This window comes from Gekko japonicus, unplaced genomic scaffold (assembly GCF_001447785.1).
Source record: "Gekko japonicus isolate JY-2015 unplaced genomic scaffold, Gekko_japonicus_V1.1 scaffold769, whole genome shotgun sequence".
NCBI lineage: Eukaryota > Metazoa > Chordata > Lepidosauria > Squamata > Gekkonidae > Gekko > Gekko japonicus.
Window position 1 is genome coordinate 85,105 of NW_015175993.1, and position 14,363 is coordinate 99,467.

At 39.7% G+C, this 14,363-nt stretch overlaps 1 protein-coding gene across 1 annotated transcript in view; it reads right to left on the reverse strand.

Moving 5' to 3' along the window:
• The window catches only part of TRPM8 (transient receptor potential cation channel, subfamily M, member 8), an 86,280-nt gene that overhangs the window by 36,193 nt on the left and 35,724 nt on the right, over positions 1 to 14,363 (reverse strand). The window contains exons 11-13 of the mRNA XM_015426383.1: positions 3,931 to 4,060; positions 2,350 to 2,495; positions 221 to 333 (exon numbers count right to left, since the gene is read on the reverse strand). Of these exons, the coding sequence (XP_015281869.1) occupies positions 221 to 333; positions 2,350 to 2,495; positions 3,931 to 4,060 (389 nt within the window). The remainder of the gene's footprint in view (positions 1 to 220; positions 334 to 2,349; positions 2,496 to 3,930; positions 4,061 to 14,363) is intronic.

Consider the following 14,363-nt stretch of genomic DNA (forward strand, 5'->3'; position numbering starts at 1 on the left):
AACCCGGACCTGGCAACCCTAGTACCAATATAACTACAGCAAACTCTTTAAACACTTGGAATGGTCTACTTGGAAGCAAACCTGGAAGGAAGACGGCAGCATGAAAACACTCTCTCTCTCACACACACGCACACACACTTACAAAAAAAACAGTAAAAGCTGTTCAGGAATCATTTTTATTTTTCTTTAAAAACAATCCAGCTAACGGAAAATAATTTACCTGAAGGAGATGAAGCCGCACCCTATTAAAGGGAAAAGGAAAAGGCACAGAATGATCTTCCAGTTTTTAGTGTCTCTGGAGATCTCTCCGTACCACTGCTTCGAAAGAAAATTCTGGAAAAACAAACACAAACATTCAGCCATTGGACAGTTGTCAGTGGATCTGACCCAGATGTCCCCCCCTCTTATGAGCAGTAGAATAATGGTTGGTATTCTGAAGAGACTTTCTGAAAGGCACAGAGCACCTTTCTGTGGCTCAGGCTTGTGAAAGAACTTTGGCTCTGCCAAGATGGGAGGTTTCTGGGACACTTCATGGAAGCTGTTCAGAGCCCACGAAGCAAAACCACAGGATAGAGCACTAAACTCAGAACATCTTCACTGATTGACAGTATATGTGTTAATGACTGCATACATTTGTACACTGTGTACATTTGTGGAACAATATATCTAAAGAAAAGCGCATATGTTCTTTGTTATTAGTTGACAGGAGCACATGTCACTGAAGGCAACAGAATCGTGGAAAAGGCATTTTCTCCTATGCCTGAAAAGGGAAGGAGGGCCTTTTATAAGATGGCATCGGCTTCCTGCAATTTTCGTGCGTACTTGAGTTTCTAAAAAATGCAAAATAATAATATCAACAACAACATTCCCGACTGCTTACTCAATTGAAGGCATCTTTTTAATAGATCAAAAGTTTTTTGATCAGTTAAACATTTTGGGCCTAAAAGTTCAGGGCATGAACATAATACAAACATCCACAAAAACTGGAGAGGGAAGACTATTCGCCAACACAGTTCAAAACCATCCAGCATTACAGCTAGTCACCGAATGTGGAGTGCACTTTGTCTAGTGAGTCAAGACTCTCTTCTCAGAGCTGCTAACTGATAGCCTCAAGAGAGCTTTTTGCCTTTCACAGCTCTGTTAAGTCCTAGAGCTTTCTGAATTCTTTCCAGAATTGCTCCCTGGAAGACACAGCTGGCATGACGCCATGAAAGGTCCATTCTGTGCCCTTCCAATTTGCAAGTAATGGTGGTATGACAGGGCCAACGCTCCCTCTAAGCTGTGGAGTCTTGTGAGCGAAAATGCTACTTTGTGAGCTGCTGGCATTAAAGTTGTGAGTAAGCGATTTGGCTGCTGCATAAATTAGTTTGCTCTGGAGCCATCCTTCCGGAGCTGAGACAAAAATGTAGGAGCCGGAGGCTTAAAGGGAACACTGGACAGGGCCTCTAATCGGGTTGCCAACCCTAGATTAGAAAATGCCTGGAGATTTAGGGGTGGGGCCTGAGGAGGGTAGGATTTGGGGAGGGGGAGGATGTAATGCCACAGAGTCCACCCTCCAAAGCAGCCATTTTCTCCACAGGAACTTATCCCTGTAGTCTGGAGATGAGTCGTAATTCTGGCAGATCTCCAGGCTCCACCTGGAGGTTGTCAACCTTAACATTTAAAGACAGAAAAGTCACTTTGTGTGGGACAGTTGGGAGTGGAGAGGCAACAGCACCAGGGAGATCTTGATCTATTTCCCATCAGATGTTCCCATTGCCAAATTTCTTCCCCCTGTATCCCACACGCAAAATTTGTGGCTGTTCCCTCCTGCCGCTTCTCTGTTCCTGGTCATTCCTACCAGATACAACTTGTCACATTTAAGGGTCCTATCAGGCTACCATGACATGTTTATAGAGTTGCCGGCCCCCAGGTGCGAGCTGAGGATCCCCCAATTTGGTGGGCTACAATCCACCGCCGGCCAGCAGGGGGAAGCCCCGCCCCAAACACACCACCCAGCACAACATCCCCAGAGTGATGACATCACGGGGAAGTGACATCATAATGCTAGTGACCATTGCACATGGCAATGTTGCCCCGCCCCTGCACTCCAGGATAGCTCACTCCCACCCCCTGCTGGGGAGCAAAGATGACCGGGTGACCCTGCGTGTTTAGTTTGGGCCTTACTCTCTGGAACATTCCTGGAAGGCATACCCTAACACAAGTGCGAAGTTTGCAGTCCAAATTTTCCATCTTAAAAACAGTATTTTTCCATTACCACTTAGATGCCACTAGAGGGAATATTGATCCAATGTCACTGAATGAAATCTACCCATCTTGGCGACCTGCCCTTTCCCTCTGCTGTTTTACCTGGACTCCTGGCTGGGCAATGAACTGCTGGTCCTTCGCCTCCACGGCAAGTTCCAGACAATTGCTGCCACCCCAAGCCTCACACGAATAGACAAGCAGTTGTTCAGCCAGATCTTCATCACTGCTGTAGCATTCTGTGAACAGCTCTTTTAAAAAGTGACAAAATCCATACAGAAAGTAAATCCCCAAATAATCTCTTATCTTTTAACCGGCGTACCTAAAGGACTATGTGACATAGGGGGGGGCGCGAACCATGGGGGGAGGGATGTTGTGTCCGCTGGCCGCCACCAGGGGCCAGCGAGTACCCAGGGCTTGACCCTGGGTGGACAATGGGAACTGGTCTCTTGGTCTCTCCAACGGGGAGCCAATAGAAACGGGGAGGGAAGTTCGAACCTCCCAATGGGATCCAGGGGTGTCCCCTGGATATGTATATAGTTGGCCTCCTGGCCGTTTGTCTTTGTCTTAGTTGTGTAAGAGTCAAGCGTGCACCATGTTATGGGAGCTGAGTGGGCCTAGCCACGCGGTCAACCCACTACACAATATAACTCTACCTGGAAAGAAAAACTGTTTTCATTATTTTTGTATCCAGGGCCTGTTACAGGTGTTTGGGGGCCCTGGGCAAAAAAAACTATAACCGGGCCCCCTTTTCCCTTCAGTACAGTCCCTTTCTCCTCCAGCCACCTTAGGATCAGAACCGTGGTACACCTGAAGAACAGGCTTCAGCCTTTCCCAGTCTGAAACAGTCCTAGGGAATGCTATCTGGAGAAACTGACATGCTCCCTAGGATACATGTGGGTTTCCCCAATAGGCTCAGGAACATATCTTTGGGACTGTTTCAGGCTGGGGAAATAGCACCGGGTGCAGGACCATAGCTATGGTGAAGCTTTTGGGAGATCCACCCCCTTTCTTGAAGGCACAGCCCCACAAGAATTTCTCCTGTAAACACTTTTTTCAACCATTTAAAAACATTTTTTAAAAGACGTGCACTCCTTTAAGCAGAGTGGAGTAGTTGACTAATTCCTGCACTGAGCAAAGGGGTTGGAGTAGGTGACCTCTAGGATCCCTTCTAACTCTGTGTCATGAAACTGGTCTCCTTTAAGAGAGTTTTTCTGTCTAAGTGTTAGCATTCTGGACTACAGGAGTCATCACTCCCACCTGCCGGCTTGTTATCAGAATTGTTGCTTGGGCTGGCGGCAGTGATTAACTTGCAGCAGCTGAGAACTGTCAACTAAAGTAGTTGACAGCTTGCCATTTAGAGATCTATCCCGGTAACAGCTTTCTATTGGCTATTTGGGATTCATGTCCCAAAACAGCTTTCTATTCGTCATACACAGGGTGGGGATTCAGACACACCCCATGTACTTCATAATGTGTGAAGAGGCATGGGGTTCCCATAATGTGTGAGGAGGCAAGGGGCTCCCAACGTTGTTGGCACTGAGATCATGGATGCCGGCATCTTTTCACGCTGGTACTGAATTCAAAGCTAGATGTTTAAATTAAATCTTGATCAGTCACAGCCTCCTCTATGTGCATTTGCATTACATCTCCTATGGGCTTGGAGCCTCCTGTAGTGGAACTTACCCACAGCTCTGGTCTCATACTCGTTTGCCAGTTCCTCCGATTCCCCAGCAGCGTTGATGTCATTTTTGACCTTAGCCAGGCTCTTCAGGAGCTTGCTTGCCCCCAGTGCTGCCAAAGTGCAGCCTCTAGTCTGCAAAGACACAGAATTGCCAGGTTGCAAACGGCACTGCCAGCAAGCCCCTGTCACTGTGATATCGGCTTCCAGTAAGATCGATTCATCTCCCAAAACAGCTATGCAAATGCATAATTTAAAAGTGCTCTGCTCTCTGGAGCCTCCTCTGAGAACTCATACAGGAGCAACAGTTCTACTTTATTTCACAATGCCTGGAATCTTCAGGGAGTGCCAAACATCTGGCTGCAAAGGCTGGAAGCTGCCTTAGGGCTGCGGGCCGACGTTTTCAACCAACCCTTCTCACCCACTTTGCAAGAAAGAACAGTTGTCAATGGAATCACTCTGCAAACTTTTCTTATGGAGCAGAAAGAGCCAAACTACACATTACCTTTCCCACACATTTTCATGTGCTTTCCCGGCAGCTGAAAGCACGATGAAAATGCATAAAAAATAGTAACGTGCTGTTTGGCTCTAAGAAGGACCTTACAAATTCCTGAGGCAGTTTGTTCTGGTGCTGAGTCGGCTTTAGAAGGTTTCCCTAAAATTTCATCTAAACCTGGTGGTGGAAAGTGCCATTAAATCTTGCAGATTTTCAAGGCAATGCATAGCTACTAGGGATGGGCATGAACCGGCTCATGAACTAAAGTTCGTGATGAATTTTGGCCAGTTCATGCTTCGCAAAGTCAAGGAGTTTTTTTATTAATAATTTTTTGAAATGTTACAACTTTGCTTATAAGCAATATAACTTTATCCAGTACAAATATTACTTCAACTTAACAAATAACAACATAACCCACTTTAAACACAAATATATGTCTCAAAAATATATCTTTTTTTTATACTGCGGATTATCTGGAATAATTTCTTTTTCTAACATATATAATTTATAAAAGGGTACCATATTGCAACAACTTTTAAAAAATAGTTTTCAGGAGCTGCATTTGCTAAATTGACTGAAACTTTTTGCATTATAAAATGTTCCCATATGCAGTTATATCATTGAGTAAGTGACGGGGGCTTTTTATCTAACCATCTAAAAGCAATGAGAATACGTGCTATTGCTATTAGATATTTACTACTAATTCTTCTTTCTGCCTTTCTTTTCTAGGTTTAGGCCATCTTTCTAGCAGAAAAACTTCAGGAGCATGAGGTAAGTCTACACTAGTTATTTCTTTAATTTTCTTAATTATATTTAACCAAAAAAAATCGCAGTCAAGTTTGTGGCAGGTCAAGGGGCTCAAAATTTCCATGAACTTTCAAGCTGTTCACAGCGGTTCGTAGAGGTTCATGGTGGTTTGTGAATGGATACCTTTCCAGACAGACCGTCTCCCCTCAATCTAAATGTTTACCAGACTTCAAAACAACAGGGTGGCAGAACTTGGAAGGCATGTAGAAGAGCATCCAGGGGAGGTCCTCTGTGACTTTGATGTCTCTACTTGCACAGGATCCATTCTATAGACTCCTGACCATCCTGATCGCCTGCCATTCCCCTAGAAAGCACGTTCCTGGGGGCACCTTCTTTGGGTGGGGCACAACTCAGATCCTGTAAATCCAATCCTCACCAAACCTGGAGGGCAGGTAGAGGAGAGGCAACTGGAGTATTCCTACAAGTTTTGTGTCTCTAGCACACTGGGGGGGCTTTCTACCACATCATGACCTTCATGAACTGAACTGGTTTGTTTGGTGGCTAAAAGTGTGTGACGGTTCATGGTTCGTGAACTGGGCACACCACGAACTGTTTGTGCCCAACCCTAATAGCAACCCTGAACTTCCTTTGTGGTCTCCCATCCAGGTACTAATCAGGGTCGACCCTCCCTGGCTTCCTTCTGAGATCTGATGAAATCAGGCTAACGTGGGCCAAAAACACATCAGAAGTTGTAGTCACAGAATTCCAGCATCCTATGTACTTTGAACCTTACATTACATTAAAATCAGGTTTAAATATTTCCATATAAAATCCAGACAGAGCAAGTATGCACTCATCTTATGTATTTAAAGGGGAAAGTAGGAATTACCACACATCTGTACACATCCATAACTAACGTAGTAGGCATATGTTTTTCACTTGGGACAGCTATTGGACAAGCTCAATTGCATTCAAACATTACAAAGTAAACAGGTTAGGACTGGGGGCCCTATCTACAGTCAGACGTAAAAGCCAGACATGAGCTGCATGTTATCCTCAGTTGCTGCATGTGAATCAGGGCTGGGTTTGCACAGAGAAAGGGCTTCCATCTTTCCCCTGGTGAAATACACACACTATTTAATGCCTAGTTCACTCTTAGTATGACTGGATGAAACCTAGGTATTCTTACAACACTAATACAGAAAAAAGTCACAAAAGTGCAGGTAAGTAAAGTCCCAAAAAATTTCAAAGTGTCTCACTCCTGCTGTATTACAATATCATACTCCAACTTGTCATGCAAGCACCATGGAGTGGACTCATATAGTTCCAGGAGGACCCAAAATTCTTGAGCCGACTACATAGAATCATAGACTGTTAAGAGTTGGAAGGGACCTTGCAGGTCATCTAGTCCAACCCCCTGCACTCTGCAGGAGCATAGCCGAAAGATAGCCCTACATACCTACAACATACCCGAAAGATGGTCGTCCAGCCTCTGCTTGAAAACATCCAGCGAAGGAGCATCCACCACCTCCCGAGGCAGTCTGTTCCACTGCTCAACCACTCTTACAGTTAGAAAGTTTCTCCTGATATTTAGCCAGTAACGACTTCCTTGTAATTTCCACCCATTAGATCTAGTCTAATAGTAGATATAGTAGATGATGCTGAGGCGTTTGGAGGCAGACGGAGGTATCTGGGGATGTACCTTGGCCTTTTTTGAATGCTTCTTCAAGGACCACACTCTCTAAGGGTTGCCAAAGGACACTAGCTATGGGGGAGTTGACTTCTGGGGTCCACTCAAGCTGTATTATCTCCTATGTATTTTTACACAATTCCTTCTGAATGCTAAGCAGAGAAAGGTTCACTCTAGAATTCTCAGATATCTCTATACTGAAAGGTGGGGGAAGAAAATAAGAACGTAAGAGAATCCATGGTGGATCAGGCCAAAGGCCCATCCTTTGTCACACAGTGGCCAGAACCCAGGTGCCACCAGAAAGAGAAATCCTAGTCAATCCCTGTGACTCTGTCTCTCTTAGTCCCAGTGGGCCATACTGAACCAGCAAGGTATAGACAAAGGGTATAGAACTGTGGTTCTTGGGGGGGCGGAGCCGAGCGTCGCAAGATGGCGGACGCGTGATTCTGCTGCTCCCGACCGACCCTTCCTCCCCTGGCTTTAAAATCTTTTAAAAACAAGGTCAAGCGCCTCTAAAGGTATGGGCAAACTGAAAGGAAATAAAACGCCTTCAACTAAGAAGAATTCGGCTTCGGTGGAAGCTTATTTTCACAAAGACACGCCGCAGACACCACAGGCATCAGAACTTTCTAAAATGGCGGCCGCAACGGATTCCACAACAACTACTGAAGAACCGCTACTAAAGAAAGACCTACTTGACTTAAAAGCTGACATCCAACGCTTTTTCAAAGAATCGATGGCGGAGCACCTCCAGCCGGTTCAAAATAAACTAGAAGAACTAACAGAAGGGCTTGGAGCAGCTTGCAGAGCGGCAGAATCGGCGCTGGAAGCAACGGAAACGTTACAGGTAGAACTAAACACCTTAAAAAGATCTGAAAAAACGATGCAGATCAAACTTACGTCGCTTGAGCAAAGATGGCGGCAATTTAATGTTAAACTAAGAGGGATAGAAGAGGGAGCGGAGAAAGACGCAAGCGATCTTTCGGTCTTTATATCCTCTTGGCTGAATGAGTCTATGAAATTGGAAGAGGGGGTGCTCCCAGTAATTGCAAAGGCACAAAGACTGGGACCATTAGCGATGGCTCGCCAGAACAGACCTCGGGATATCCTGGTACAATTTGTGCATGCAGCCTTCAGGGACAGGCTTCTTAAGGAAGCGAGGAAAAACAACTCCCTAATGCACAGGGGACGAAAAATACTGGTCTTGTTGGATCTCCCTCCTGAGAGTTTGGAAAAAAGAAAGCTCTTGAAAATCATCACTGCAAAACTACTAGAGGCTAAGATCAGATTCAGATGGAGTGCTACTTCCAACGTCACAGTTTATAAAGATGGATCTTTGTTTCAAGCTTCAGATTTGAAAACGGGACTTACACTATTGAAAAAACTCCATGTGGAACTGACTGAAGCCGAAATAACGGAGATTGAAGCACACCCCAATTTTGAAAAGCAGCAAGATGACGCAGGCTGAGTAAAACGCAAGATCTTTTCTTTTCTTACCTGAAGCAAGCTATAAATGGTGGCGAAAGATCTCAGAAGTGAATAAGAAGATGGCAGCTGAAATTTTTTTTTCTTTTTCTTTTTCTCTTTTTGTTTAGATAAGGAGTGGTTGATAAAACTCTTTAATCTCTTCCTATAAGTTAATTTATGATATGGTGCATAAAGCCTATATTTTGGTTGAAAAATATTTTTATTGGGATAAACACAAATTTATATTATGGTGCATGAAACCTATTTTTATTTTATTATTCTTTTTGATAAATAGGGAAATACACAACCTGATTTATTGGTTAAATTGATTAATGAATATATTTTGAAGTGATGGTGTCTAAGTAATGGAGTTTAAACCCTAAATTGCTCCTATTGAAGTGATGGTGTATAAAACCTGTTTTATTTAATCTGTTTATTTTGCAGTTATGGTGCTTAAAGCATATTTTATTTTTATTACCTATTTTGAAGTAAAGGTGCCTATACCCTATTTACTTACATTGCACCCTTTGAAGTGATGGTGTAGAAAACCTATTTTAGTTATATTGTATATTTTTGAGGTCATGGTGCTTAAAACCTATTTTATTTAAGTGATGGTGATTAAAACCTATTTTATTTGCATTGCACCCTTTAAAGGGCTGGAGTATAAATCCTATTTTAGTTAAACCACATATTTTGAAATCTTGGTGTTTGAAACCTATTTTTTTATAGTGTGCATTTTGAAGTGATGGTGCTTAAAACCTATTTTATTTAAACCGCACAATTTTGAAAAGAGGGTGCTTAAAATATATGCTATTTAGTAGAGTGATAAAATTTATTGTGATGTATAAATCATTTTCTTGGTTAATTGAAAGTTTTTTTTATTTATTTATCAGGTTGAATTATCAAGATCTTTTATGGTGCATAAAACCTATTTTTTAAACAATATTTTAGGATGTCAACAAGTTTAATGTATTATGGTGAAAAAAGTTATATAAAATTTGGGCTTAGATTAATGCTTAGAAAAACCTTGGAATATAGGAAGACACCAAGAAATGGAAATCCCAGTAGCAAACAGACCGCCATATTTGTGGCGGGAAAACAGGGAATTTGAGTTTATGCATTTTGTACTTATTACTTTCTGAAGGGAGAACTTTGTACAAGTATAGAACACTGGTATGAAAAACAGGATAGTAGCCGGGGAGGGGGGGGTTCAAAATTACTACTTTATTTTTTTACTACTATAAGGATTAAGAAGGAAGTTAACGGAATAGGAAAAGTTGGTTCTTTTCCTACTCTTTCCACTGTAATTAGTGGAAAATCTGTTAACAGAGCCTATTGAATAGGCAGAGGTTGTTTGGTCTATTTAATAGGCGTTTGTTGCGACTGTTATTGTTAAGGTTGTATATTGAGGTTAGATTATTTTTTTAGTTATAGTGGGCTGTTTCATCAAGTTGGTTTTAAATGAATGACTATGTAATCTTTTCATGGAACTGCAAAGGCATGAACAATCCTGTAAAAAGGCGAAGACTAACTAACACAATAGTTAAAGAAAAACCAAACATAGTATTCCTTCAAGAGACGCACTTGAAGATAAAAGAGCAAAGAATTTTGAAAACACCATGGTTTTCTCAAACCTTCCAAGCCCCGGGCTCCTCTAAGGCTAGAGGAGTCGCAATTTTAATTTCTAAAAACACCCCATTTTGTGTAGAAGACACAAAGTTGGATCCCAAGGGTAGGTTTGCCTTTGTTAAAGGAAAGCTAAATGGAAAATCGATAACTCTGGCATCAATCTATTCCCCTAATACAGAACAACTGTTTTTTATTCAGAATACTTTAGAACAATTGCAGGCCTTTCAACAAGGTGTGGTAATTATTGGAGGTGATTTAAATCTGGTTGATGATCCAAAAATAGACAGAACATTTAAAACACAGACAGAAAAACACAGAAAAACGACCCCATCTGGCTTGAGGAAAATTTTGGACAAATTTGATTTGGTAGATATATGGAGGTCAATGCATCCGAGATCAAAGGAATATACATTTTTTTCAGAAGTTCATAAAACCTATTCGAGAATAGATTTTATTTTAATATCAAAGTCTTTAGTAAATAACGTAACAATGACAGAGTTGGGAAGTAGAATAATATCAGATCACGCCTGGGTGATAAGTAAGATAGAAAAGTTTGATAATGATTTAAGATCCACATCGTGGACGATGAATAAACTGCTGTTACAGAATCCCATATTCTCAGAGACAATATCAAAGGAGATTGTTGAATATTTTAAACTGAATGACAATGGAGAAGTTTCCCAAGATGTTCTCTGGGATGCCTTTAAGGCGGTAATAAGGGGAAAACTCATTGCCATGGCATCCTCCTACAAAAAAGAAAGAACAAAAATAATATTGGAAATTAAAGAAAAGATTAAACGGTTGGAATTAAAACATATGAAATATGGGGGAAAGAAATTATTAAGAAAGCTAAATTTAGAAAGAAAAAAATTAGATACGTTAGAAACCTCAAAAATACAAAAAAACTTAATGTTTCTTAAACAAAAATATGTAACAAAAAGTCCAAAATCGTTTCAAAGATTGCGGTCTAGGGTTCAAAGTCAACAAGTATCCAATTTGATATATTCTATGAAATCCCCTAAGGGACATATGTTAAATTCAACTAAAGACATATTGGAAACTTTCCATGATTTTTATCAAAATCTTTATACATCTGAAAAACCAGGTAAAATAGAAATCCAAAGATATTTAAAAGAAATAAACTTTGATAAAAAACTTACTGAATTACATTTGGAATATATTGACCATCCTATAACAGAGCCAGAAGTGGAAAAAGCTATTTTAAAAATTAAAAACAATAAGGCACCAGGATTGGATGGCTTTCCCATAGAATTTTTTAAAAAATATAAAGCACAATTATTAGGACAATTAACGAGAACATGTAATACTATTATGGAAACAGGCCAAATGCCTAATACTTGGAGAGAAGCCAAAATAATAGTAATACCAAAAGAAGGGAAGGACAAAACTAAACCGGAATCGTACCGCCCGATTTCGATACTCAATCATGATTTTAAGATTTTTTCGACTATTTTAGCCAACAGATTAAATAAAGTATTACCAGAGTATATTAATAAGGACCAAGCAGGGTTTATTCCAGGCCGTTCCCTTATAGACAACATTAGGAAATCGTTAAATATAATACATTATTGTAGACATAATGGTATTAGAGCAGCACTTTTGGCACTTGATGCCGAAAAGGCCTTTGATAAATTGGAAATTAATTATTTACAAGAAATTTTAGTTCATATGGGATTTGGGCCCAATTTTCTAAGATCAATAGAAACTCTTTATAAAGCTCCAAAAGCACAACTTGCCATTAATGGTTCCAGATCAGCTGAAATACAAATCTCACGAGGAACAAGGCAAGGTTGCCCCCTTTCTCCCATATTGTTTGCCCTTTCTTTAGAACCCCTAGCCCATGCTATAAGACAGAATAAATTAATTAAGGGTATTAAGATTGACTCAGTAGAACATAAGACAAGCCTTTTTGCCGATGACACGGTTTTATATTTTAGTGATCCTATTAATTCATTAACTCACATAGTAGACGAATTAACTAAATTTACGGAAATATCGGGATTTACTATTAATTACACCAAAACAGAATTGTATCCGATTTTATTAACTGAGAGAGAAAAACAGGACCTTACACAGTTTTTTCCTTTTAGGTGGGTAGTAAGTTCTTGGAGACATTTGGGGATACATATACCCTTGGATTTGAAAAAATTATACGATTGTAATTATATACCAGTAGTTAATTATATGGTCAATCAATTCCAATCTTGGTCAAAAGCTAATTTATCATTAATAGAAAAAGTGGAATTAATAAAGACCATTATTTTTCCCAAATTTTTGTTTTTATTTCAAAACCTTCCTATTAATATAAAAAATCAAACGTTATCTGAATGGCAGTTGAAAATATCAAAATTTTTATGGCATAATAAAAAGCCTCGTATAAATTTTTTATTATTGACTAGACCCTTAAAAAAAGGAGGACTAAGTCTTCCAAACTTAAAATGGTATTTTGAAGCATCACAATTAAAACATGTATTGCAATATATGTCTCCAAAAACTAATAAAGATTGGGTACACATTGAAAAATCTTTTGTAACACCTAAATATATGCATGAGGTGATATGGGCCTTAGCTAAAGATAGACCTAAATCTATTAAAGACAATCCTTTTTTAGGGGATACGTTAAAAATTTGGGATAAGAACAGAAATATTTTAGCCCCTGGATTTTCGCCAATGTCCGCATTTTTGGGACAAAAATGGTTTTTACCAGGAGAACAAATTAACACTTTTCAAAATTGGAGACAGATAGGTAAATTTAGAATTCAAGATATTTGTTTTAAGAATCAAATTTGGACGCAACAACAATTGGAATTAAAATATAATTTCCAGATTCAATGGTTTCAATACCAGCAATTGGTAAATGTTATTACAAGCAATAATATTTTGGAAAACACAAATAGACAGTTAACGAATTTTGAAACTTTAATAGATAAGGGGATAATGGAACATAAAGGCATTATTTCCATTCTATATAGACAACTAGCTCAGGAGAAGTGGGACATGGAAGCTACACAGCAAATTGCATGGCAAAAAGATTGTAATAGAATAATAACACCGGAACAGTGGGCTAGAATTTGGTCATCATCTTTATTTACAACATCTTCATTAAACATTAGGTTACAGAATTATAAATTATTTGCACGTTGGTATGTCACCCCTTTGAAATTATTTCACGCAAAAGTTAAGAAAGATTCAAGTTGTTGGAAAGGCTGTAACCAAATAGGTTCACTAATTCATTGTTGGTGGTCTTGTCCCAAGATACAAAGTTTTTGGAATGAAGTAATAACAAAAATTGAAGCTATACTAGGGATTGATTTACCGAAAACTCCTGAATCAATATTGTTACATTTATGGGACAAAGATCTTTTTTCAAAAACAACTGAAGACTTAATAGCATTAATGCTCATTACAGCAAAAACTCTAATAGCGCAGGTTTGGAAACTTGAAAAGGTACCTACCCTAAAACAATGGTTTACTAAACTGTGGGATATAGTAGTTATGGATAAAATAGCTATGCAAATTTTAGAAATGGAGCAACCGCATAAGGTGTCAACATTTGTAGAAAAGTGGTTTGTGTTTTTTAGTTATGTTAATACTGTAAAAGATGGTTTGACAGAACTGCCCACTAAATATTTGGATTTTGTATTATATTGATTATTGTTTTATTGTTTTGAATTGTTATAAAAATGTTAAAATTTGTTATAAAAAATAAAGTTATAAAAAAAAAACTGTGGATACCTTGACACAGACAGTATTCCATCTTTCTGTGTTATACCTCTGAGGATGCCAGTCACAGTTACTGGCAAAACGTTAGGTTCTACAATGCCAAGACCATGGCCACACAACCCGGAAAATCTACAGCAAGTAATGAACTCCGGCCGCGAAAGCATTCGACAACATATAGTATGGTAACTATTGTACTGTGGGTGTTTAAAGAAATTGTTTGGAGCCCTGGCAGAACGACTTAGTTCTCATTCTTGTTCTCTTCCTCAAAGTTAATAGGGCATTTTATTTTTAGTGATCTCTGTTTTCATATGATTAGCAAATGAGCCAACCACCTTAGCCTTTGCCTCTATGTTGAACTGTAGATAAGGAACGAAATAAATTGATAAATATGCAGCTCCTTGAATCAAGAACTGTATAGTAAAAGGAACACGATTTAATTTAAAATATTCACAAGAAAGATGGTTTCCTTCTATACAGGGGTCATTTCGTAGAAAAAGAGCTGCAGGAGTTCATTAGCATATCTAATAGGCTATTAGCATAATAGCTTATTAGCATATTCCATGCTTCCTGACATCACCGGAAGTGATGTCAGAAGGGGAAGCAAAAGGGGGCATCTTCAAAAGCCTCCTCTTCCTTAGCTGGCCTGCAAAGGCAGGCTGGGGGGG